Here is a 23343-nt window from a genome sequence, read left to right as displayed (position 1 = left end):
TTCCAAACTGCACTTTGTTTGAAAAGATGCTGCCTGATTTCAATCCTAAATGGCCTAGCTTTAAAGTTAAGATTTGTCCTAGTTTTGGACTCCGCCCCCGCCAGTATGTAGTTTCTCCGCATTTACCATATCGAATCGCTTACTGATTTTAAATATGTAGATCACCCCAACCTTCTAAATTCAACAGAATACAAGCCAAGTTTATGCAACCGGTCCTTAGAATTTAACCCTTTATGTCCTGGCATCCTCTTGGTGAATTTGCACTGTATGCCTTTTTGATTACTTTTGTACCTGTGCACTAACTTTACTAATTTGTGTACACGAACACCTGAACCCCTTTCCTCCGCCAAGGGTCCCAGTCTCTCATCATTAAGAACTTTAATTTGTCTCTCTCAGACTCAAAGTTGATAGCCCCAAGCTTCTCCACATTGAACTCCATTTCTTACATTTAAATAATGTACAGTCAACAATGCGTATCACTAACCAGGTATGCCACAGCAACGAAAGCAACAAAAGCAATCAAGCCCCTCTGCATTGTGTCCCTAGCCCCCCTTTACACATGGTAGCCACTCTATCCCTCCCAAACACAAGCCCAGAAACCCAGAGTGAAGTTCAGTGAAGTTTTTTCTTTGTAGAATAAAATATAATCTCATGAATCAAATCAAGCATGCTCTTGTCTCGTGTTAACTTGATCTGCCAAAGAGATTTTAAGGAGAACACTTGTGCAAGACAAAAATCCGATGCCGAATACAACGGAGCTTCACTGTTGTGCCCTTGCATACCACGAGGCAAAACGATGTTCAATCCGATTCATAAGATGCTTTGTTGTATCGTAGATAAAACCACTCAGTATAATGAAAGACAAAATCAGTACAACATCTATTTATATACCATTATTAAAAACGAATACTCGTGCATAGAATGCTTCAGGTGAATAATTTAACTTAAAAGCACCATCTTCTAATACACCATTGTACAGTCTAGGGCAGTGTTTCACTCCTTTGGCAGGCTTCTGCGACTCTACTTTCCCTTGGTGTCCAGGTTTCCAGAAATTAAAATAGATTTGCAGCCCAAAGTTAACTGAATACTCATTCAAAAGTAGCTCAATATTATGCTGCTTAACTAGCTGAAAATAATGTGACAATTTCAAGTTTAATATATTTTTATCTGAAGGATCATCTCAGAAGTGTACAAACACATATTTTGTAATGACAGGTAGCAAGAGTGGCCAATGCATTGTAGTGCATTTGAAACTGTGAGAAAAGGTCTTCAGTATGATCTTTTCTTTATTCATTGATCAAGAAGTCTTGTATGAAGTGTAAACACTGGTAGAGACTAGTTGGGCTGAATTCCCTGCTTTTGTGCGTGGGTTATGTCATTCTACATAATTCATATCCTTAATGGGATTCCTATCACCTGTAACTACAAAGTACATGCACACATAAGGTTACTGAAATGGATACAACATGGCTCTCACTGTCTGTGCTTCAGATAATTGGAACTTTGCACATCATTTTGTGTTTGCAGCATAAATAACAGGTGTGAATAAACCCAGATGGATCGATTCACATCCAAGGATGGATAGATTGATTTTGAACTGACTACTCTCTAAATATTTGACAACCTTGAGTTTGAGCAAGTGAGGAATGCAGAAGTAGAAGGCCTCTCCAACTATAGCGATAGTACCATCCTTCTCATTTTCTTATCAAGCTCATTTATTCCCTGACTTACTACATGGCATCAAAGCTTACAGTGAAGGTCAATACTGTGTAAAGGATTGTCAAGCTAGCTACAATCGAAGAATTGTAATAAAAGCATTTGAATAAATGATTCTTCTGTTCTCTGAAGAAGCCACGAGATTTGAAAGAGAAATTCTCTGAGCACAGAACATTTATGGCAGTAATTGAAGACATAGCCAATCTAATTACAACAGCTAAAGGCTAGTATGGAGCAGTACACCACTATCAACATCCTGAGGGTTACCATTGACCAGAAACTGAACTGGTGTAGCCATATAAATACCGTGGCTACCAGAGCAGGTCAGAAACTAGGAATCCTGAGGCGAGTAACTCACCTTCTGACTCCCCAAAGCCTGTCCACCATCTACAAGGCACAAGTCAGGAGTGTGATTGAATACTCTCCACTTGCCTGGATGGGTGCAGCTCCAACAACACTCAAGAAGCTCGACACCATCCAGGACAAAGCAGCCCGCTTGATTGTTTGTGGATGGGGTGCCATTCACTCCCTCCACCACCGATGCACAGTGGCAGCAGTATGTAGCATCTACAGGACGCACTGCAGCAATGCACCAAAGCTCCTCCTACCAAACCCGGGACCTGTACCACCTGGAAGGACAAGGGCAGCAGATGCATGGGAACACCACCATCCGCAAGCTCCCCTCCAAGCCTCACACCATCCTGACTTGGAACTATATTGCTGTTACTTCACGGTTGTGGGGTCAAGATCCTGGAACTCCCTTCCTAACAGCACTGTGGGTGTACCTACACCACATGGACTGCAGCGGTTCAAGAAGCCGTCTCAACACCACCTTCTCAAGGGCAATTAGGGATGGGCAATAAATGCTGGCCGAGCCAACGAAGCCACATCCCCATAAAAAGAATTTTAAAACAGTCACTGGACTGGTAATCCAGAAGTCCAGGCTAATGTCCTGGGGACATGGGTTCAAATCCTACCATGGCAGCTGGTGGAATTTAAATTCAATTAAATCAATAAATCCAATTAATTAATAAAAATCTGGAATTGAAAGCCATGAACGATCAATTGTCATAAATACCCAATGATTCGCTAATGTCTTTTAGGGAAGGGAATCTGTCATCCATATGTGCTCTGGCCTACATGTGACTCCAGAACCACAGCAATGTGTGGTTGACTCTTAACTGCCCTCTAAAATGGCCTAGCAAGCCTCTCAGTTCTAGGGCAATTAGAGATGGCCAACAAATACTGCCCTTGCCAGTGACACACACATCCCATGAGAAGAGAAAAAAATGATTTATGACAGATTCACACTACCACATCCTGGAGAAGTGTGGGAACTCCAGGGAAATCCACAGCAGAACCCATCCACCCACACTCCAAGGCAGGCAAGTCATGGCATCTCTTTTGCATGCAGGTATTGTTACTCTAACAGTCTCCATAATCGGGACTGTCCAATTCTGCCTGCTCTTTTTTGTGTTCTTGCCTAGACAGAGTGTCCTCTGTTTACAGGGACTTTATGATTATGCCTTATTGCATGGAAAACAAAGTCTACAGCAGACAGATGATGATCCTAGACAATTTGAATGAGGTGTATTGCAGAACATCCCCAGTTGTATCAAAATTCTGAAGCACTATTTCAAGGTGCCGAGATCATGGTCACTCACTACATACACTGCATTATGTCTGCGCTCAACAACTGTTCAAGGCCGTCACATAGGTGTTATGAACCAAGGTGGGAAAGCAGTAGCCTTGGTTTCTGAGGAGCCAACTTCATACTCTACTTTGCAAATGAATTAATGGTGGAAGGATGGATTGCCTTAAAATGACTCATAGCTGCTGCCTAGGAAGCTGGCATTAACCCACATATTCCTGTGCTGATCATCACTGCCAAACTGCATGTTGGTAGTGCAATTCATAATAAGTGGCTTTGTATGGTCCTTGACCAATGATGTCCCGCAATCGGAAACCCTTGTAAAGAGGCGCAATGCTGTCTCATGCAGTGGCCTGGTGTCCATGGGACATTTGATATAGTTGTTTGTTCCGACAAATAAGGCAGTAACCAGCAGCATGCTACATCCAATCACTTGGAGTGAACCTCATGCAGAAAATTTGAATGCTATGGGAACTATGATAACCACTAGTTGTGCCATTCCTATGGTGGAGTTTTAACATTCAGCAAAACTCTGGTCACAATTTGTCCACTCGAATGCAGTGCACAAGGGCAAGAGTTCCAACAAATCCAGGTTAAAAAGTTGCCTTTGCCTGTATATCTGGGTTCGAGGCTAACAGGGGGTTTGAACTGTCCACTTCTAGTGCCATTTCACCTGCCCATCACTTCTCCTTTGCTCTCTGTCTTCCTCTGAAGACCAGATATAGTCTACACCTGATAATTTGAAATCAATTTCTTGCCACAAAAATTTGTATTATCAAATAATTTGAATTATGCAGCATAAGTAACACAAAGTTGAAGTAACATAGAAAATTAAATCTAATAATTTTAATTAAGTCAATTTTAATTCAGGAGTAGATTGCATAAAGATGTTCTGATTGCAATCTATGGACCAAATTTACATTTCTTTTTTTTGATGTTGCAATGTTAAAACTCTTTGCACCAAGTCTATGAAAATAAAATCAGGCTAAAATGAATACCACAAAAAAAAATCCTCTCCAGCAACATTCAAAAATTCAAGTTAATACATTTTTTCCACCCCTCTAAGTGCTAACTTCCCATTAGCACAGCTAGGGGTAGGCGGTGGCGCAGTGGTAGTATCACTGGACTAGTAACCCAGAGACCCAGGGTATTTCTCTGGCCTACATGTGACTCCAGACCCACAGCAATGTGGTTAACTCTTACATGCCCTCTGAAATGGCCTAGCAAGCCACTCAGTTGTATCGAACCGCTACGAAGTCAATAAAAAAGAATGAAACCGGACGGACCACCCGGCATCGACCTGGGCACCGGGAACGACAAAGGCAAAGCCAGCCCTGTCGACCCTGCAAAGTCCTCCTTACTAACATCTGGGGGCTTGTGCCAAAGTTGGGAGAGCTGTCCCACAGACCAGTCAAGCAACAGCCTGACATAGTCATACTCACAAAACCATACCATAAAAACTATGTCCCAGACACTGCCATCACCATCCCCGGGTATGTCCTGTCCCACTGGCAGGGCGGACCCATAAGAGGTGGTGGTACAGTGGTATACAGTAGGGAGGGAGTCATCCTGGAAGTCCTCAACATCGACTCCGGACCCCATGGAGTCTCATGGCATCAGGTCAAAGATGGGCAAGGTAACCTCCTACTGATTACCACCTACCGCCCTCCCTCAGCCGATGACTTAGTACTCCTCCATATTGAACACCACTTGGAGGAAGCACTGAGGGTGGCAAAGGAACAAAAGGTACTCTGGGTGGGGGACTTCAATGTCCAATGTCCATCACCAAGAGTGGCTCGGTAGCACCACTACTGACAGAGCTGGCAGAGTCCGAAAGGACATACCTGCTAGACTGGGTCTGCGGCAGGTGGTGGGGGAACCAACACGAGGGAAAAACATACTTGACATCGTACTCACCAATCTGCCTGCCGCAGATGCTTCTGTCCATGACAGTATTGGTAGGAGTGATCACCGCATAGTCCTTGTGGAGACGAAGTTCCGCCTTCACATTGAGGATACCCACCATCGTGTTGTGTGGCACTATCACCGTGCTAAATGGGATAGATTTCGAACAGATCCAGCAATGCAAAACTGGGCATCCATGAGGCGCTGTGGGCCATCAGCAGCAACAGAATTGTACTCAACCACAATCTGTAACCTCATGGCCCGGCATATCCCCCACTTTACCATTACCATCAAGCCAGGAGACCAACCCTGGTTCAATGAAGAGCGCAGGAGGGCATGCCAGGAGCAGCACCAGGCATACCATAAAATGAGGAGTCAACCTGGTGAAGCTACAACACAGGACTACTTGCATACCAAACTAAGCAGCATGCGATAGACAGAGCTAAGCGATCCCATAACCAACGGATCAGATCTAAGCTCTGCAGTCCTGCCACATCCAGCCGTGAATGGTGGAGGACAATTAAACAACTAGCTGTAGGAGGTAGCTCCACAAATATCCCCATCCTCAATGATGGGGGAGCCCAGCACATCAGTGTGAAAGTTAAGGCTGAAGCATTTGCAACAATCTTCAGCCAGAAGTGCCGAGTTGATGATCCATCCCGGCCTCCTCCTGAAGTCCCCAGCATCACAGATGCCAGACTTCAGCCAATTCGATTCACTTCGCGTGATATCAAGAAACAACTGAAGGCACTGGATACTGCAAAAACTATGGGCCCTGACAATATTCCGGCAATAGTACTGAAGACCTGTGCTCCAGAACTTGCCGTGCCCCTAGTCAAGCTGTTCCAGTACAGCTACAACACTGGCATCGACCCTGCAATGTGGAAAATTGCCCAGGTATGTCCTGTACATAAAAAGCAGGACAATTCCAACCCGGCCAATTACCGCCCCATCAGCCTACTCTCTATCATCAGTAAAGTGATGGAAGGTGTCATCAACAGTGCCATCAAGCGGCACTTGCTCAGCAATAACCTGCTCAGTGACGCTCAGTTTGGGTTCTGCCAGGCCCACTCAGCTCCTGACCTCATTACAGCCTTGGTTCAAACATGGGCAAAAGAGCTGAACTCAAGAGGTGAGGTGAGAGTGACTGCCCTTGACATCAAGGCAGCATTTGACCGAGTATGGCATCCAGGAGCCCGAGCAAAACTGAGGTCAATGGGAATCAGGGGGAAAACCCTCCACTGGCTGGAATCATACCTAGCACAAAGGAAGATGGTTGTGGTTATTGGAGGTCAGTCATCTGAGCTCCAGGACATCACTGCAGGAGTTCCTCAGGGTAGTGTCCTAGGCACAACCATCTTCAGATGCTTCATCAATGACCTTCCTTCAATCATTAGGTCAGAAGTGGGGATGTTCGCTGATGATTGCACAATGTTCAGCACTATTCGTGACTCCTCAGATACTGAAGCAGTCCGTGTAGAAATGCAGCAAGACCTGGACAATATCCAGGCATGGGCTGATAAGTGGCAAGTAACATTCGCGCCACACAAGTGCCAAGCAATGACCATCGCCAACAAGAGAGAGCCTAACCATCTTCCCTTGACATTCAATGGCATTACCATTGCTGAATCCCCCACTATCAACATCCTAGGGGCTACTATTGACCAGAAACTGAACTGGTGTAGCCATATAAATACCGTGGCTACCAGAGCAGGTCAGAGACTAGGAATCCTGAGGCGAGTAACTCACCTTCTGACTCCCCAAAGCCTGTCCACCATCTACAAGGCACAAGTCAGGAGTGTGATGGAATACTCTCCACTTGTCTGGATGGGTGCAGCTCCAACAACACTCAAGAAGCTCGACACAATCCAGGACAAAGCAGCCCGCTTGATTGGCACCCCATCTACAAACATTCACTCCCTCTACCACCGACACACAGTGGCAGCAGTGTGTACCATCTACAAGATGCACTGCAACAATGCACCTAGGCTCCTTAGACAGCACTTTCCAAACCCACGACCTCTACCAACTAGAAGGACAAGGGCAGCAAATACATGGGAACACCACCACCTGCAAGTTCCCCTCCAAGCCACACACCATCCTGACTTGGAACTATAATCGCTGTTCCTTCACTGTCGCTGGGTCAAAATCCTGGAACTCCCTTCCTTACAGCACTGTGGGTATACCTACCCCAAATGGACTGCAGCGGTTCAAGAAGGCAGCTCACCACCACCTTCTCAAAGGCAATTAGGGATGGGCAATAAATGCTGGCCTGGCCAGTGACACCTACATTCCATGAAAGAACAAAAAAAAAAAAAATCAAGCAATCTGAAATGTCTGGTTTATATTCATGGGATGAATACACTTTGCAATACAGAAAATTCCATGCACATTCATTTGACTTGCATTATAACACTGAAATGAAATTCTTGCCATTTTCACTAAGAGCTTCCCACCCTGAAGTCATGGGCACGCAAATTATTGGGTACCACAATGTGGTTGGCGATCTGGTGAATGTCTTAAGCAGACATCCAACTGTCCTGTATAACCCTTGAAATGCTTGTGATGTACATAGAATAACCTAGTTAGGTACAAACAGAAAGTATCTGACAATGAAGAAATTAAATGACCAGCTTTAAAAATTAGTTTGCAAATTATGCAAAGCCAAGTATAGAAGCAACAGTTCTTTTTGCAGCTTTACTTACGTAATTGTTTTTCTCAGCATATTATGAAGATATAACATCTCATCATGGTGACTGAAACTTGGCAAATGGGCTCCGAGTGCCTCACAGAATCGCTCAGCCTCCTCCCATGTTCTCTTTCTTACCACCCTCTCATGATGAAAGATCTACAAATTTAAATTAGATAACCATTAGTTCTTTTACCTTGTGTTGTTAAAAGTTGATATATATCGTCCGTATTTACCATATATCCTGGAGCATATCAACATTACAAAGGAGGTGGTGTTGGAGGCTTTGAAGCACATTAAGGTGGATAAATCTCCAGGGCCTGACCAGCTGTATCCTACAATGCTATAGGAAGCAAGGGAGGAGATTGCTGGGGCCCTGGCAGAGATTTTTGTATCATCGTTAGCCACGGGTGAGGTACCGGAAGACTGCAGGATAGCTAATGTTGTGCCTTTATTTAAGAAAGGCAGCAGGGATAAGCCAGGGAACTACAGGCCAGTGAGCCTTACATCAGTGGTGGGAAAGTTATTGGAAGGAATTCTGAGAGACAGGATTTATATGCATCTGGAAAGGCAAGGTCTGATTAGGGATAGTCAGCATGGCTTTGTGCGTGGGAAATCATGTCTCACGAATTTGATTGATCTTTTCGAGGAGATGACCAAGAGGATTGACGAGGGCAGGGAGATGGACGTTGTCTACATGGACTTTAGCAAGGCCTTTGACAAGGTCCCGCATGGTCAGCTGGTCCAGAAGGTTCAAACATATGTGATCCAGGGTGAGCTAGCAAATTGGATACAAAATTGGCTTGGTGATAGGAGGCCCTCAGAGGGTGGTCGTGGAGGGTTGTTTTTCAGATTGGAGGCCGGTGACCAGTGGTGTGCCGCAGGGATCGGTGCTGTGCCCTCTGTTGTTTGTCATATATATTAATGACCTGGATGTGAACGTAAAGGGCATGATTAGTAAGTTTGCAGCTGACACCAAAATTGATGGTATCATGGGCAGTGAAGAAGGTTGTCTCAGGTTACAACAGGATATAGATCAACTGGGAAAGTGGGCAAGGGATTGGCAAATGGAATTTAATGCAGACAAGTGTGAAGTGATGCATTTTGGGAAGTTAAACCAGGGCAGGACATATACAGTGAATGGCAGGGCCCTAGGGAGTGTTCTTGAGCAGAGAGACCTTGGAGTGCAAGTACATAGTTCCCTGAAATTGGCAACACAGGTAGACAGGGTGGTGAAGGTGGTGAATGGCATGCTTGCCTTCATTGGCCGAGGCATTGAGTACAAGAGTTGGGACGTCATGTTACAGTTGTCCATAACGTTGGTTAGGCCACACTTGGAGTACTGTGTGCAGTTCTGGTCGCCGCACTGCAGGAAAGATGTGATTAAGCTAGAGAGGGTGCAGAAAAGATTCACAAGGATGTTGCTTGGTTTGGAGGGCTCGAGTTATAAAGAGAGATTGGATAGGCTGGGTCTGTTTCCCTGGAGCGAAGGAGGCTGAGAGAGGACATTATAGAGGTATATAAAATTATGAGAGGCATAGATAGGGTAGATAGCCAGAGTCTGTTTCCCAAGGTAGGGGTGACTAAAACTAGAGGGCATAGATTTAAGGTGAGAGGGAGGAGGTTTAAAGGGGATCAAAGGGGTAAATTTTTCAAACAAAGAATAGTGGGCATCTGGAATGAGCTGCCAGAGGAGTTGGTGGAGGCAGGAACAGTTGCAACATTTAAGAGGCATCTGGACAGGTACGTGAATGAGCAAGGCATAGAGGGATATGGAATTAATGCAGGCAGGTGGGATTAGTATAGATAGGCATTATGGTCGGCATGGACGCGGTGGGCCGAAGGGCCTGTTTCTATGCTGTACGACTCTTTGACTCTATATAGTTAAATATAGAATGAAATGATTTTGGCCCTATGAACTGACCAGATTTTGTTTTCTGGACTTGTCGAGATGAGGAATAGCAGTGCTGGGGAACGTAACATTTTTAATTTTAGGCAGTTTCAGCACTCCCCTGTCACTTAACTGCATTAGCCAGATGTAGAGGAAAGCTTCTTCAAATGTCCATCAGCCTCAACCTTATTTAGTGTGGCCCTTTTACCATCCCAACTAACCTTAGGCTGTCTTAATGAAATAGCCAATTTGTACCAAATAATGGACTGTTTTGTGTTTCTAGGCCCTTGCTCATGAGGAATTCAATTGAAACTGCACAAACTCATTTCACAGGAGACCCCTACACCAAATAGACAGAAATGACTTTGATTGCATAACTGAGAAATCTGAATTGCCTCCAGTATGGATATAAAGTCAGCAGAGGGGATGACATGCCTCACTGAAATGCCACCGAGTGATGGGTGCAAAATAGGTGCCTGCAGTGTGTTGGTCAGGAAGGGCAAGGTTGGATCAGGTGGGGTCTCGAAATCACCAGCAGCATACCGGAATTTCCAACACACCCACAATAAAATTTAAGAATTCCTCTGGCCATTGTAGAGTGGTTTCCACTGGTCTCTCAGGAGTTAGACACGTTAGGACACTCACATTTGCTACAATAAGGTGAAGCAGCACTGCTCAAACTCCCCTCATTTGTATTTGAATTTTGCAAAATCAGCATCCTAGAAGTGGCGTATGACTTAGGTCTGCATATTTAATATGACCATTTCAATTGCCCGAAATTGACTGCCAATTACAGGCCCACCTGAATATTGCATCTGGTGTTCCTTGGGTATGAGAGAGCAGCTGAGGTGGCTATATTGCACATGCCCAGTGTCCCCCCGCCTCCCCATCCCCCACTCATTTCCAATTGCTGGCCTCCATATTTCAGGTGCAAAACAGACAGGAGCCTGGGCTGGATTTGTCCACGAAACAGGAATAAAATCATAGAAAAAGTTATGACACAGCCACAGGCCTTCAGTTCATCAAATCTAGGTCAATGAACCAATGTCAGACTAGCTGCACCACCAGGACCCCATCAGTTGATTTTCTGATTGAACCAGAACTGAAGAAGAGACACACCGAAGACGACCATTACCAATATCCTAAGCACAGCCTGGCCTCTAACATGCTCCATCCCAAATGCTTCCAAACTTGCAGCCACATAAACCTCACCCAGAGGCCAAACTTCATAGTCGACCTGCACAATGCACACACAAGCCCCCATTCAAATACCCAAACACACTGCTGCCACAAATATGCTAAACCTAACGTATTTTAGCAGTTTTGAAAGCACCTATAATAATGCAGATTCCCCAGACAACTGTGCATGTCATCTGCTTGTGTAGTTTCTGTTAATGACACTCAAGTCACTGATTTGTGGAATTGTTGGGAGTGGAAGCAATGGCTGCCTTTGGGGCTTGGCACTCCTATTACACAGCAGGGTATCCCATATTCACATGAAACAATACCTGGTTAGTTATTAGATACTTAAATATTTTTTCCAAGACAGTGGCTGGAATGGAGTACAATGTAAAATTTTAATAAATTATATGGGCAGCAATAAGGCAACTCCAATTAGTCTCAGTGTCTTTGATTAGTGAGGGAAAAAAATAGTTAGCTTTCTCCTGATTGCCAAGACCTCAGCCCCTCACTGACTTTACATCCCGATATGTCCGACCCTCCTTCCCGCAATATTCTCCCCTTCCCTGCTCTACTGAAAGGGTATCATTCTGTAGGCAAAGGACGCTCTTCAATACCTAAATGTCAGCCAAGTGTTGGCAAGCTATTTGATTGTGCGTACGATCACAATTGATAAAATTCTGTCCTCTTCTCATGTCCACACATACATTTACTTCCAGGGGGGAGTAATCAGGAATAGGGAGGTTACCCAATTTTCCCTTCCCTGCTCTACTTTGTATCTTAAAATATGGTAGAACAGTCAAGGAGAATCCCAAGGCTTCTTATACGTATATAAAGAGCAAGAGGGTAACCAGGGAAAGGGTTGGCCCACTCAAGGACAGAGGAGAGAATCTATGCGTGGAGCCAGAGGAAATGGGCGAGGTTCTAAATGAGTACTTTGCATCAGTATTCACCAAAGAGAAGGACTCGGTGGATGATGAGCCGAGGGAAGGGAGTGTAGATAGTCTCAGTCATCTCATTATCAAAGAGGTGGTGGTGTTGGGTGTCTTGGAAAGCATTAAGGTAGATAGGTCCCCAGGGCCTGATGGGATCTACCCCAGAATACTGAGGGAGGCAAGGGAGGAAATTGCTGGGGCCTTGACAGAATTCTTTGCATCCTCATTGGCTACAGGTGAGGTCCCGGAGGACTGGAGAATAGCCAATGTTGTTCCTTTGTTTAAGAAGGGTAGCAAGGATAATCCAGGAAATTACAGGCCGGTGAGCCTTGCGTCAGTAGTAGGGGATTATTGGAGAGGATTCTTCGGGACAGGATTTACTCCATTTGGGAACAAATGGACTTATTAGCGAGAGGCAGCATGGTTTTGTGAAGGGGAGGTCGTGTCTCACTAACTTGATCGCGTTTTTTGAGGAAGTGATGAAGATGATTGATGAAAGAAGGGCAGTGGATGTTGTCAACATGGACTTCAGTAAAGCCTTTGACAAGGTCCCGCATGGCAGACTGGTACAAAAGGTGAAGTCACACGGGATCAGAGGTGAGCTGGCAAGATGGATACAGAACTGGCTCGGTCATAGAAGACAGACGGTAGCAGTGGAAGGGTGCTTTACCTAATGGAGGGCTGTGACTAGTGGTGTTCCACAGGGATCAGTGCTGGGACGTTTGCTGTTTGTAGTATATATAAATGATTTGGAGGAAAACGTAGCTGGTCTGATTAGTAAGTTTGCGGACGACACAAAGGTTGGTGGAGTTGCAGATAGTGATGAGGATTGTCAGAGGATACAGCAAGATATAGATATAGGCTGATGGAGTTTAATCCGGACAAATGTGAGGTAATGCATTTTGGAAGGTCTAATACAGGTGGGAAGCATACAGTAAATGGCAGAACCCTTAGGAGTATTGACAGGCAGAGAGATCTGGGCGTACAGGTCCACAGGTCACTGAAAGTGGCAATGCAGGTGGATAAGGTAGTCAAGAAGGCATATGGCATGCTTGCCTTCATTGGTCGGGGTACTGAGTATAAAAATTGGCAAGTCATGCTGCAGCTGTACAGAACCTTAGTTAGGCCACACTTGGAATATTGCGTACAATTCTGGTCGTCACACTCCCAGAAGGCTGTGGAGGCTTTGGACAGGGTACAGAAGAGGTTTACCACGATGTTGCCTAGTTTGGAGGGCATTAGCTATGAGGAGAGGTTGGATAAACTCGGATTGTTTTCACTGGAACGACGGAGGTGGAGAGGCGACATGATAGAGGTTTACAAAGTTATGAGTGGCATGGACGGAGTGGATAGTCAGAAGCTTTTTCCTAGGGTGGAAGAGTCAGTTACTAGGAGACATGTGTTTTTGGTGTGAGGGGCAAAGTTTAGAGGGGATGTGCGAGGCAAGTTCTTTACACAGAGGGTGGTGAGTGCCTGGAACTTGCTGCCGGGGGAGGTGGTGGAAGCAGGTACGATAGCGACATTTAAGAGGCATCTTGACAAATACATGAATAGGATGGGAATAGAGGGATACGGACCCCAGAAGTGCAGAAGGTTTTAGTTTAGACAGGCATCATGATCGGCGCAGGCTTGGTGGGCCAAATGGCCTGTTCCTGGAGCTTAAAGTTCCAGGAATTTTTGCTGTGAGGATATGCATCCATATTGTTAAAAGTTTTTCTTAAATAAAGCAAAGAATCTCTGGATGTAACCATCCAAAATGCAGGTTATACATTTTGTTTCCTGATATTTTTTTTTTGGAGTCTTACCCCCAAAGAAAAATGTTGCTACATCCCTTCTCATATAAATCACTTCAGCATGGTGGTAAATTTGCCTATTTTACCCTTTAAGTCTCAGACCATATTATTACCTCTTGCTGCCCGAATGTGAAAAAAAAATCTTTAAATGCACTGATACTTGTTTTCAAAAAACATGTACACATCAAATACAATTGCTTTTCAGTTATTCTCACCTTGTAGCAGTGATGAAGGTCTGCATTAGTCTGCCACCCAGGAGGGCAAGAACCTGTTGGGAGAGATTCCTCCGTTTCTGTTGTATTGCCAATACTCTTCTTACAAACGGACATTGCTTTGAAGCCATTACAGTTTTTGACCTCCCACCGTCCAAGAGCTTTTCCTGTGGCCATAACAACACAACCACCAGGAGATGCTGGAAGAAAAGAGATTCTGTATTTGTTTCAATGCAGTAGGTTTTTTCAATATTTTAAATTGTACACTATTGAAAGGTAGTTCACTTTTTTTTTTAAAGCAGCCTGTGTATACTTTTAATCACATGATATTTGCAGAAAGGGTGCATCGATACTTCATAGTTTCTTACCTTTACTGTGCATGTGCTGGGAACAATGTATGCTGAGGGGTTTAAAAGAACCAGTGTGTTTCTATTCTGAGGACAAATTGTGTTTGGAAATACATAGCGGGGTGTCAGAGTGCAGGGAAAGAGGAGGTCTTGCTGACTCGTGGCTGTCAATTGGGATCACTGTCCTTATTGCAGGTTAAAGTGAGGGAGAAAAGAGGAGGGAGGAGTTTGTGCTTAGTGAGCCTTTAAAACAGAGCCCCAGACTACTTCACATTTCCCTAGTTCTCGGCAAAAGCTAGGCATCATTCTTCATCACTGGGACATGTCCTATTTGTGCTTCAGCAAGGTGTTTATATTTATTGTGGGAATGCCTGCGCCCTGCCATTAAGGGGGTGCACCCTCTTGCAGTTTGTAAAAAGAGCTGTTCTAGACTTTTTAATGAGGGGTTCTCATGGTTCTGTGGGTAGGGCTAGGAAGCTTTGCCCTCTGGAATTGTCGTCTTCTGGATCACTATCCAGAAAAATTGATTGTAGGATGATGACCAAGAAATGTGGAGGCAAACTTTCTAGTCACAGCCTCTCCAGTAAGAATGTAGAGGGTGGAATGCATGGACACTTATGTGGATGGTGGCTGTGCGCTTGGTGATCACATTCAGCATGATATATATACCAAATTATCTCAAGTCAGAATCTGACATTGTAGAGGATATTATTGTGGAAACATATAAGCATTTTACTGCAGGTATAATACAGAGGGTCTAACGCCATGCCACCAATGACCATGTTGTAATTTGCCAAAGCTGTGTGGAGAAGACATGGGATCAAAAATATCCACAAAAAGATTGATCTGAACAATGTGACAGAGGTCTGGATAATAGAAATTATGGCTGGCGGCACCTCATCTTGGCATACCAGATATTTTATATCCTTAAAACCATAATTATCTCTATGAAAAAGAACAGCCCTCCTCAAAGTCTATCAAATATTTTTGCAAAACCATTTGTCAAATTACACAATGATGACATGTTAAGTTACCAAAGAAATAAATTGGACTTGGGTGGTAAAAGACACATATGACCTGTCCAATTTCTTCCCCCAAAGATGTTCCCCCTTCTTTCTTTAATGAATTAAATCATAGATCATGCTCTTGCAGCAATTGCGCCCGAAAGGCACCTGAGCTATGACTGCCAACAAGCTGTTTGACTAAATAGGCATCAAAAGCAAACCCAATCCTGTCTTTGTCTGATGACCATTTGTAAATATTTGCCATCAATCCAGAGAGGTGAACAGCTTAGTAGAGGGAGAAAGCTGGGTTTAGCCCACCATAGCTCAAAAGATACTGAGGCCAAATGTAACCCCATGCAACCCCAATTAAGATGATCTAACTCAGTGCAGATAAAGGATAGAACCTGGGATCATCATGATCTGTGTGACTCAGTTCTAAATTAGACAGGGCATTCAGCAACCGAGCTATTGGGAAGGACCTGGAACTTCTTGATTTTGATAACAAATATAATAGTACTTAGTGTCTTTATCAGGGATATTCTTAGTTACCTACCTGGCTGATATGCATTCCAGTTTGTATACGTTACAGGTTCTTTTTCCTCGTGTGTAGTAAACCATGTGTATTCTCCAGTACCATTTCTATCCTGAAAGCTAGTCCAGAAGTACTTGCCATTTTCTGTGGTATGTTTTGCAATCAGACTATTAATAAATTCTTGCTCAAACCTGCATTTTGGACAAAACGTGCATTTATTTTTCAGAAATAAAATCAATGGTTCTTATCTATTGAGTAGATGCTGCACAAAATGGATACCTTTCAAATCTTAATGCAACTACATAAGAAACGAACTACTCTGTGGCTAGTACAGGACTGAAATTCACAGGATCTGGGTGTCACTGGTAATGACAGCATTTATTGCCCATCCCCAATTGCCTTTGAGAGTTGCTTGCTAGGCCACTAGATCCCTGCAGCGGTGGGAAGAGGCCTTGAAGGGGCTGTTAATAGGTCACTTAAATGCCTGAATTGGCCTCTGGGTGGGAAGTCAGTCCTCGGTCTATCCTGTCCCTGGCAAAAATCGCTGGATGATGGGGTGGCAACTGGCCGTCTGCCCCCGCCACTCGTCGCGATTCTATGGGCCCCCTCGCCTCCGACCCCACTTCAGGGCAGCCCACAAGTTTGCAGGCCTGGGAAACTAGTGTGGAAACTTTCATACTAGGATACACATTTAAAAAAAAATGTTGATATAAATTGTTAAAATGTTGCCCTTATGTGTCCTTAAACTCAATGCAAAATTTTCCACTTTTACCAAATAAGGACATTATCCTTTCCCATATAAAATCAAACAATATTTTTCACTTGCACGACAGCACAAAATTCTAATGTATGTTAATTTAATGGACATGCAGAAGCAGGAACTGCTGCTGTGGTCATGTTGAACTTGGCAATATACTCCTGTACGGGAGGTGGGAGGGTGGGGGGCGGGGAAGAGGGAGAGAGAGGGCGATTGAAGAGGGCGCGAGATCGAGAGGGCGATTGAAGAGGGGGAAGAGAGGGAGGGGGGAAGAGGGGGAAGAGAGGGAGGGGGGAAGAGGGGGAAGAGAGGGAGGGGGGAAGAGGGGGAAGAGAGGGAGGGGGGAAGAGGGGGAAGAGAGGGAGGGGGGAAGAGGGGGAAGAGAGGGAGGGGGGAAGAGGGGGAAGAGAGGGAGGGGGGAAGAGAGGGAGGGGGGAAGAGGGGGAAGAGAGGGAGGGGGGAAGAGGGGGAAGAGAGGGAGGGGGGAAGAGGGGGAAGAGAGGGAGGGGGGAAGAGGGGGAAGAGAGGGAGGGGGGAAGAGGGGGAAGAGAGGGAGGGGGGAAGAGGGGGAAGAGAGGGAGGGGGGAAGAGGGGGAAGAGAGGGAGGGGGGAAGAGGGGGAAGAGAGGGAGGGGGGAAGAGGGGGAGAAGAGGGGGAGAAGAGGGGGAGAAGAGGGGGAGAAGAGGGGGAGAAGAGGGGGAGAAGAGGGGGAGAAGAGGGGGAGAAGAGGGGGAGAAGAGGGGGAGAAGAGGGGGGGAAGAGGGGGAGAAGAGGGGGAGAAGAGGGGGGGAAGAGGGGGGGAAGAGGGGGGGAAGAGGGGGGGAAGAGGGGGGGAAGAGGGGGAGAAGAGGGGGAGAAGAGGGGGAGAAGAGGGGGAGAAGAGGGGGAGAAGAGGGGGAGAAGAGGGGGAGAAGAGGGGGAGAAGAGGGGGAGAAGAGGGGGAGAAGAGGGGGAGAAGAGGGGGAGAAGAGGGGGAGAAGAGGGGGAGAAGAGGGGGAGAAGAGGGGGAGAAGAGGGGGAGAAGAGGGGGAGAAGAGGGGGAGAAGAGGGGGAGAAGAGGGGGAGAAGAGGGGGAGAAGAGGGGGAGAAGAGGGGGAGAAGAGGGGGAGAAGAGGGGGAGAAGAGGGGGAGAAGAGGGGGAGAAGAGGGGGAGAAGAGGGGGAGAAGAGGGGGAGAAGAGGGGGAGAAGAGGGGGAGAAGAGGGGGAGAAGAGGGGGGAAGAGGGGGGAAGAGGGGGGAAGAGGGGGGAAGAGGGGGAGGGGGGAAGAGGGGGAAGAGAGGGAGGGGGGAAGAGGGGGAAGAGAGGGAGGGGGGAAGAGGGGGAAGAGAGGGAGGGGGGAAGAGGGGGAAGAGAGGGAGGGGGGAAGAGGGGGAAGAGAGGGAGGGGGGAAGAGGGGGAAGAGAGGGAGGGGGGAAGAGGGGGAAGAGAGGGAGGGGGGAAGAGGGGGAAGAGAGGGAGGGGGGAAGAGGGGGAAGAGAGGGAGGGGGGAAGAGGGGGAAGAGAGGGAGGGGGGGAAGAGAGGGAGGGGGAAGAGAGGGAGGGGGGAAGAGAGGGAGGGGGGGAAGAGAGGGAGGGGGGGAAGAGAGGGAGGGGGGAAGAGAGGGAGGGGGGAAGAGAGGGAGGGGGGGAAGAGAGGGAGGGGGAGGGGGGAGGGGGGAAGAGGGGGAGGGGGGGAAGAGGGGGAGGGGGGGGAAGAGAGGGAGGGGGGAAGAGAGGGAGGGGGGGGGGAAGAGAGGGAGGGGGGGGGAAGAGAGGGAGGGGGGGGGAAGAGAGGGAGGGGGGGGGGAAGAGAGGGAGGGGGGGAAGAGAGGGAGGGGGGGAAGAGAGGGAGGGGGGGAAGAGAGGGAGGGGGGGAAGAGAGGGAGGGGGGGAAGAGAGGGAGGGGGGGAAGAGAGGGAGGGGGGGAAGAGAGGGAGGGGGGGAAGAGAGGGAGGGGGGGAAGAGAGGGAGGGGGGGAAGAGAGGGAGGGGGGGAAGAGAGGGAGGGGGGGGGAAGAGAGGGAGGGGGGGGGGGAAGAGAGGGAGGGGGGGGGGGGAAGAGAGGGAGGGGGGGGGGGAAGAGAGGGAGGGGGGGGAAGAGAGGGAGGGGGGGGGAAGAGAGGGAGGGGGGGGAAGAGAGGGAGGGGGGGGGGGAAGAGAGGGAGGGGGGGGGGAAGAGAGGGAGGGGGGGAAGAGAGGGAGGGGGGGAAGAGAGGGAGGGGGGGAAGAGAGGGAGGGGGGGAAGAGAGGGAGGGGGGAGAGAGGGAGGGGGAGAGAGGGAGGGGGAGAGAGGGAGGGGGAGAGAGGGAGGGGGAGAGAGGGAGGGGGAGAGAGGGAGGGGGGAAGAGAGGGAGAGAGGGAGGGGGGAAGAGAGGGAGAGAGGGAGGGGAAGAGGGGGAGAGAGGGAGGGGGAAGAGGGGGAGAGAGGGAGGGGGAAGAGGGGGAGAGAGGGAGGGGGAAGAGGGGGAGAGAGGGAGGGGGAAGAGGGGGAGAGAGGGAGGGGGAGAGAGGGAGGGGAAGAGGGGGAGAGAGGGAGGGGGAAGAGGGGGAAGAGAGGGAGGGGGAAGAGGGGGAGAGAGGGAGGGGGAAGAGGGGGAGAGAGGGAGGGGGAAGAGGGGGAGAGAGGGAGGGGGAAGAGGGGGAGAGAGGGAGGGGGAAGAGGGGGAGAGAGGGAGGGGGAAGAGGGGGAGAGAGGGAGGGGGAAGAGGGGGAGAGAGGGAGGGGAAGAGGGGGAGAGAGGGAGGGGGAAGAGGGGGAGAGAGGGAGGGGGAAGAGGGGGAGAGAATTTTTTTTATATATAAATCATCATGGGGCGTTGTCACAGTGCAACAGAACAATATTCATTCCTTTATACTCACTAACCAACACAAATTCATGCCAATGGTACAAAAATCATACTTTTGGTAGACACAAATACTGTGTTTGAATGAGAATGATCCAAAAATGTAAACATCTCTTAAAAATAGAAAATAAATTACAAGACTTTATGTACCTGCTTTGTACTGTGAGATGACATTTGGATTCAAACGCTACTTCTGCTGGATCAAGTTTGTAGCAGTAGTTTCCATGCCTTTTCCAGTTCTTAAAAGGGAGAACATAAGACTTAGAGTTGTTTTTGACCTTCAGGAGTCACAGATGCAACATAGTTTTTCTCTTACTGGTTTATATTTATGATGCATCCTCAAATAAAGCAGGAAATTGTTATGTACGAGTGTGTATTTATTTAATTTGCCATAAACTTTCACATTTATAATAATCTTTTTAAAACTATTACTGTTTTTGAAATTCTCTCTCCGTCTCATTGGCAAGAATGGAGAAACATATCTCACCAGTCCATAATACAGGTACAGAAATGCATGGAATGAAATAGCAGCATGAGAAATACTAATGGTTAAAAATAAAAGTGACACCTAGTAAGACAACATTGGAAACTTTAAGTGAACACATTGAATTGATATTACTTGGATGAAATTTAATTTTTAGCTGAACTTAGTAACCATGAGAAAACTTTATAATACTAGCAGTTGTGAATGTGTTTTAAAATAATTATTTTACCAGCTTATATTTAAAGCTGCAAGAAAACTGAACATTTCAAGACGAACTCAAAAGCATTGCAGGGGTTACAATAAAATAAAATAATTACCTCATCTTGAGGGCATCCGACATCAGGCTGACCTGTTTCATTCGCAATCCTGCCTAGTTTCTTACATACGTATGATAGCTTGTTGTCGCAGCGTGTAAACTGCCATCGTCCCAACTGTGGGATAAGGAAGTTTAAAAGTTTTACCATCAATAAATTCTCTATATAGAGACAGAACTTATACTTACAAAGTGTCTTTCATGACCTCAGGACATCCCAAAGTGTTTTACAGCCGATGAAATACTTTGTAGTCACTGCTGTAATGTCGGAACCACAGCAGCCATTTTGCACACAGCAAACAGGAATGTGATAGAGACTGGATAATCTGTTTTTAAGTGATGTTTGCTGAGGGATAAATATTGGCCAGGACACTGCAGAGAACTCCCCCGATCATCATTAAATTGTGCCATGGGAGATTTCCTATCCACCTGAGAGTTTAGTGCCTCATCCAAAAGATGGCACCTCTGACATGCCATACTCCCTTCAATACTGCACTGGAGTGTCAGCATAGATCCTGTGTTCAGGTCTCTGGACTGGGACTTGAGACAACATGGCTGACAGGAAACTCCAAGCTAGAGTGATGATGCATTCAACAGGCAGACTTAAAAACTAATACATTAGCAACAAAATAATAATTTGTTTCATTTGAGTTTTTAAAATAAAATTTTTTTTTTAGTACAATGATGCGATATGTTCAGAAGGAATGAGTATTTGAGAATTAAGATCCCAGAGATACATGGTATTTGGGATTACAAATCATGGACTTAAATATGCCACTTGAAGGGATGCTTCTTAATTTGTTTTTATTAAATTTACTTTGAAGGCTTTTTCATAGGTTTCAATGTTTTATCTGACTTCCCCAAAATTTAAAGAGAAAATTATGGCAGCCCAACTTTTGCTAAGAGTCCTACAACACTGTGAAGACAGTGGCGCAATGGTAATGTCACTGGACTAGTAATCTAGAGGCCCAGGTTAATACCTGGGGACATGAGTTCAAATCCCACCACGGCAGCTAAACTGCGACAGAGTCAAAAAGGAATAAAATAAAACTAGATGAACCCACCTAGCATCGATAATGGCACATCTAACCCTGCAATGTCCTCCTTATGAATATCTGAGCACTTGTGCCAAAATTGGGAGCACTGTCCCACAGACTAGTCAAGCAACAGCCTGACACAGTCAGCCAAATTCACATAATCATACCTGATAGACAATGTCCCATCCCTGGGTATGCCATGCCCCATCGGCAGGACAGACCCAGCAGAGGTGGTGGCATAGTGGTATACAGTCGGGAGGGAGTAGCCCTGTGAGTCCTTAACATTGACTCCGGACCCCATGAACTCTCATGGCATCAAGTCCAACAAAGGCAAGGAAACCTCCTGCTGATTACCACCTATCGCCCTTCCTCAGCTGATGAATCAGTAGTCCTGCACATTGAATACCATTTGGAGAAAGCACTGAATGTGGCAAGGGCACAGAATGTAGTCTGGATGGGGACTTCAATGTCCATCACCAAGAATGGCTCGGTAGCACCGCTACTGACTGAGCTGGCAGAGTCCTGAAGGACTTAGCTGCAAGACCGGGTCTGCGGCAGGTGGGGAGGGTACCAACACGAGGGAAAAGTCCACAGATCTTGTCCTCACCAATCTACCTGTGGCAGATGCATTTGTCCATGACAGTATTGGCAGCAGTGACAGTCTTCACAAGGACTGTGCGGTGAGGTTCTGTCTTCACACTGAGCATACCCTTCATAGTGTTCTGTGGCACGACCACCATGCTAATTGGAATAAATTCAGAACAGATCGAGCAGCTCAAAACTGGGCATCCATGAGGCGCTGTGGGCCATCAGCAGAAGCAGAATTGTATTCGGCCACAATCTGTAACCTCATGGCCCAGGAAGCCATGGGATCAATGAAGAGTGCAGAAGGGCATGTCAGGAGCAGCATCAGGTATACCTAAAAATGAGGTGTCAGCCTGGTGAAGCTACAACCCAGGACTAATTGCATGCCAAACATGCAACAGACAGAGCTAAGTGATCCCACAACCAACAGATCAGATCAAAGCTCTGCAATCCTGCCACATCCAGTCACGAATGGTGGTGGACAATGAAACAACTGACAGCAGGAGGAAGTTCCATAAATATCCCCATCCTCAATCATAGTGGAGCCCAGCACATCAGTTATGGACTGCAGCAATTCAAGAAGGTAGCTCATCACCACCTTCTGAAGGGCAATTAGGGATGGGCAATAAATGCTGGCCTAGCCAGCGACACCCATATCCCATGAATGAATAAAAAAAAAGACAAGGCTGAAGCATTTGCAACCATCTTCAGCCAGAAGTGTCAGGTGGATGATCCATCTCAGCCTCCTCCTGAGGGCCAAGCAGCATAAATGCCAGTCTTCAGCCAATTCGATTCACTCTATAACATCATGAAACGGCAGAAAGCACAGGATATTGCAAAGGCTATGAGCCCCGACAACATTGTGGCAATCGTACTGAGGACTTCTGCTCCAGAACTAGCTTTTCCCCTAGCCAAGCTATTCCAGTACAGCTAAAACACTGGCATCTATCCGACAATGTGAAAAATTGCTCAGGTGTGTCCTGTGCACAATAAGAACAAATCCAATCCGTCCAATTACTGCCCCATCAGTCTACTCTCAATCATCAGAAAAGTGATGGAAGGTGTTGTTGACAGTACCATCAAACAGTACTTACTCTGCAATAACCTGCTCACTAATGCTCAGTTTGAGTTCTGCCAGGGCCACTCAGCTCCAGACCTCATTACAGCTTTGGTTCAAACATGGACAAAAAAAAAGTTGAACAAGACGTGAGGGAGAGTGACTACCCTCGACATCAAAGCAGCATTTGACTGAGTGTGGCATCAAGGGGCCCTAGTAAAACTGGGGTCAATGGAAATCTGGGAGAAAACTCCCCAAATTGGTTGGAGTCATACCTAGCACAAAGGAAGATGGTCGTGGTTGTTGGAGGCCAAACATCTCAGCCCCACTATAATTGCTGCAGGAGTTCCTCAAGGTAGCTTCCTAGGTTCAACCATCTTCAGCTGCTTCATTAATGACCTCCCTCCATCATAAGGTTAGAAGTAGAGATGTTTG

The 23343-nt window shown here is 46.6% G+C and overlaps 1 protein-coding gene across 2 annotated transcripts in view; it reads right to left on the bottom strand.

Annotated features, from left to right (window-relative positions):
• Positions 1-23343, bottom strand: part of ly75 (lymphocyte antigen 75) — a 151735-nt gene that overhangs the window by 76156 nt on the left and 52236 nt on the right. For both annotated transcript variants that reach the window (XM_068035268.1, XM_068035269.1), the window contains exons 9-13: positions 20234-20347; positions 19583-19671; positions 15876-16045; positions 13975-14171; positions 7978-8120 (exon numbers count right to left, since the gene is read on the bottom strand). In XM_068035268.1, coding sequence (XP_067891369.1) covers positions 7978-8120; positions 13975-14171; positions 15876-16045; positions 19583-19671; positions 20234-20347 — 713 coding nt within the window. The remainder of the gene's footprint in view (positions 1-7977; positions 8121-13974; positions 14172-15875; positions 16046-19582; positions 19672-20233; positions 20348-23343) is intronic.

The sequence above is a fragment of the Heterodontus francisci genome, chromosome 7, assembly GCF_036365525.1.
Source record: "Heterodontus francisci isolate sHetFra1 chromosome 7, sHetFra1.hap1, whole genome shotgun sequence".
In the NCBI taxonomy this organism is placed as follows: Eukaryota; Metazoa; Chordata; class Chondrichthyes; order Heterodontiformes; family Heterodontidae; genus Heterodontus; species Heterodontus francisci.
This window is presented reverse-complemented; position numbering and strand designations above follow the sequence as displayed.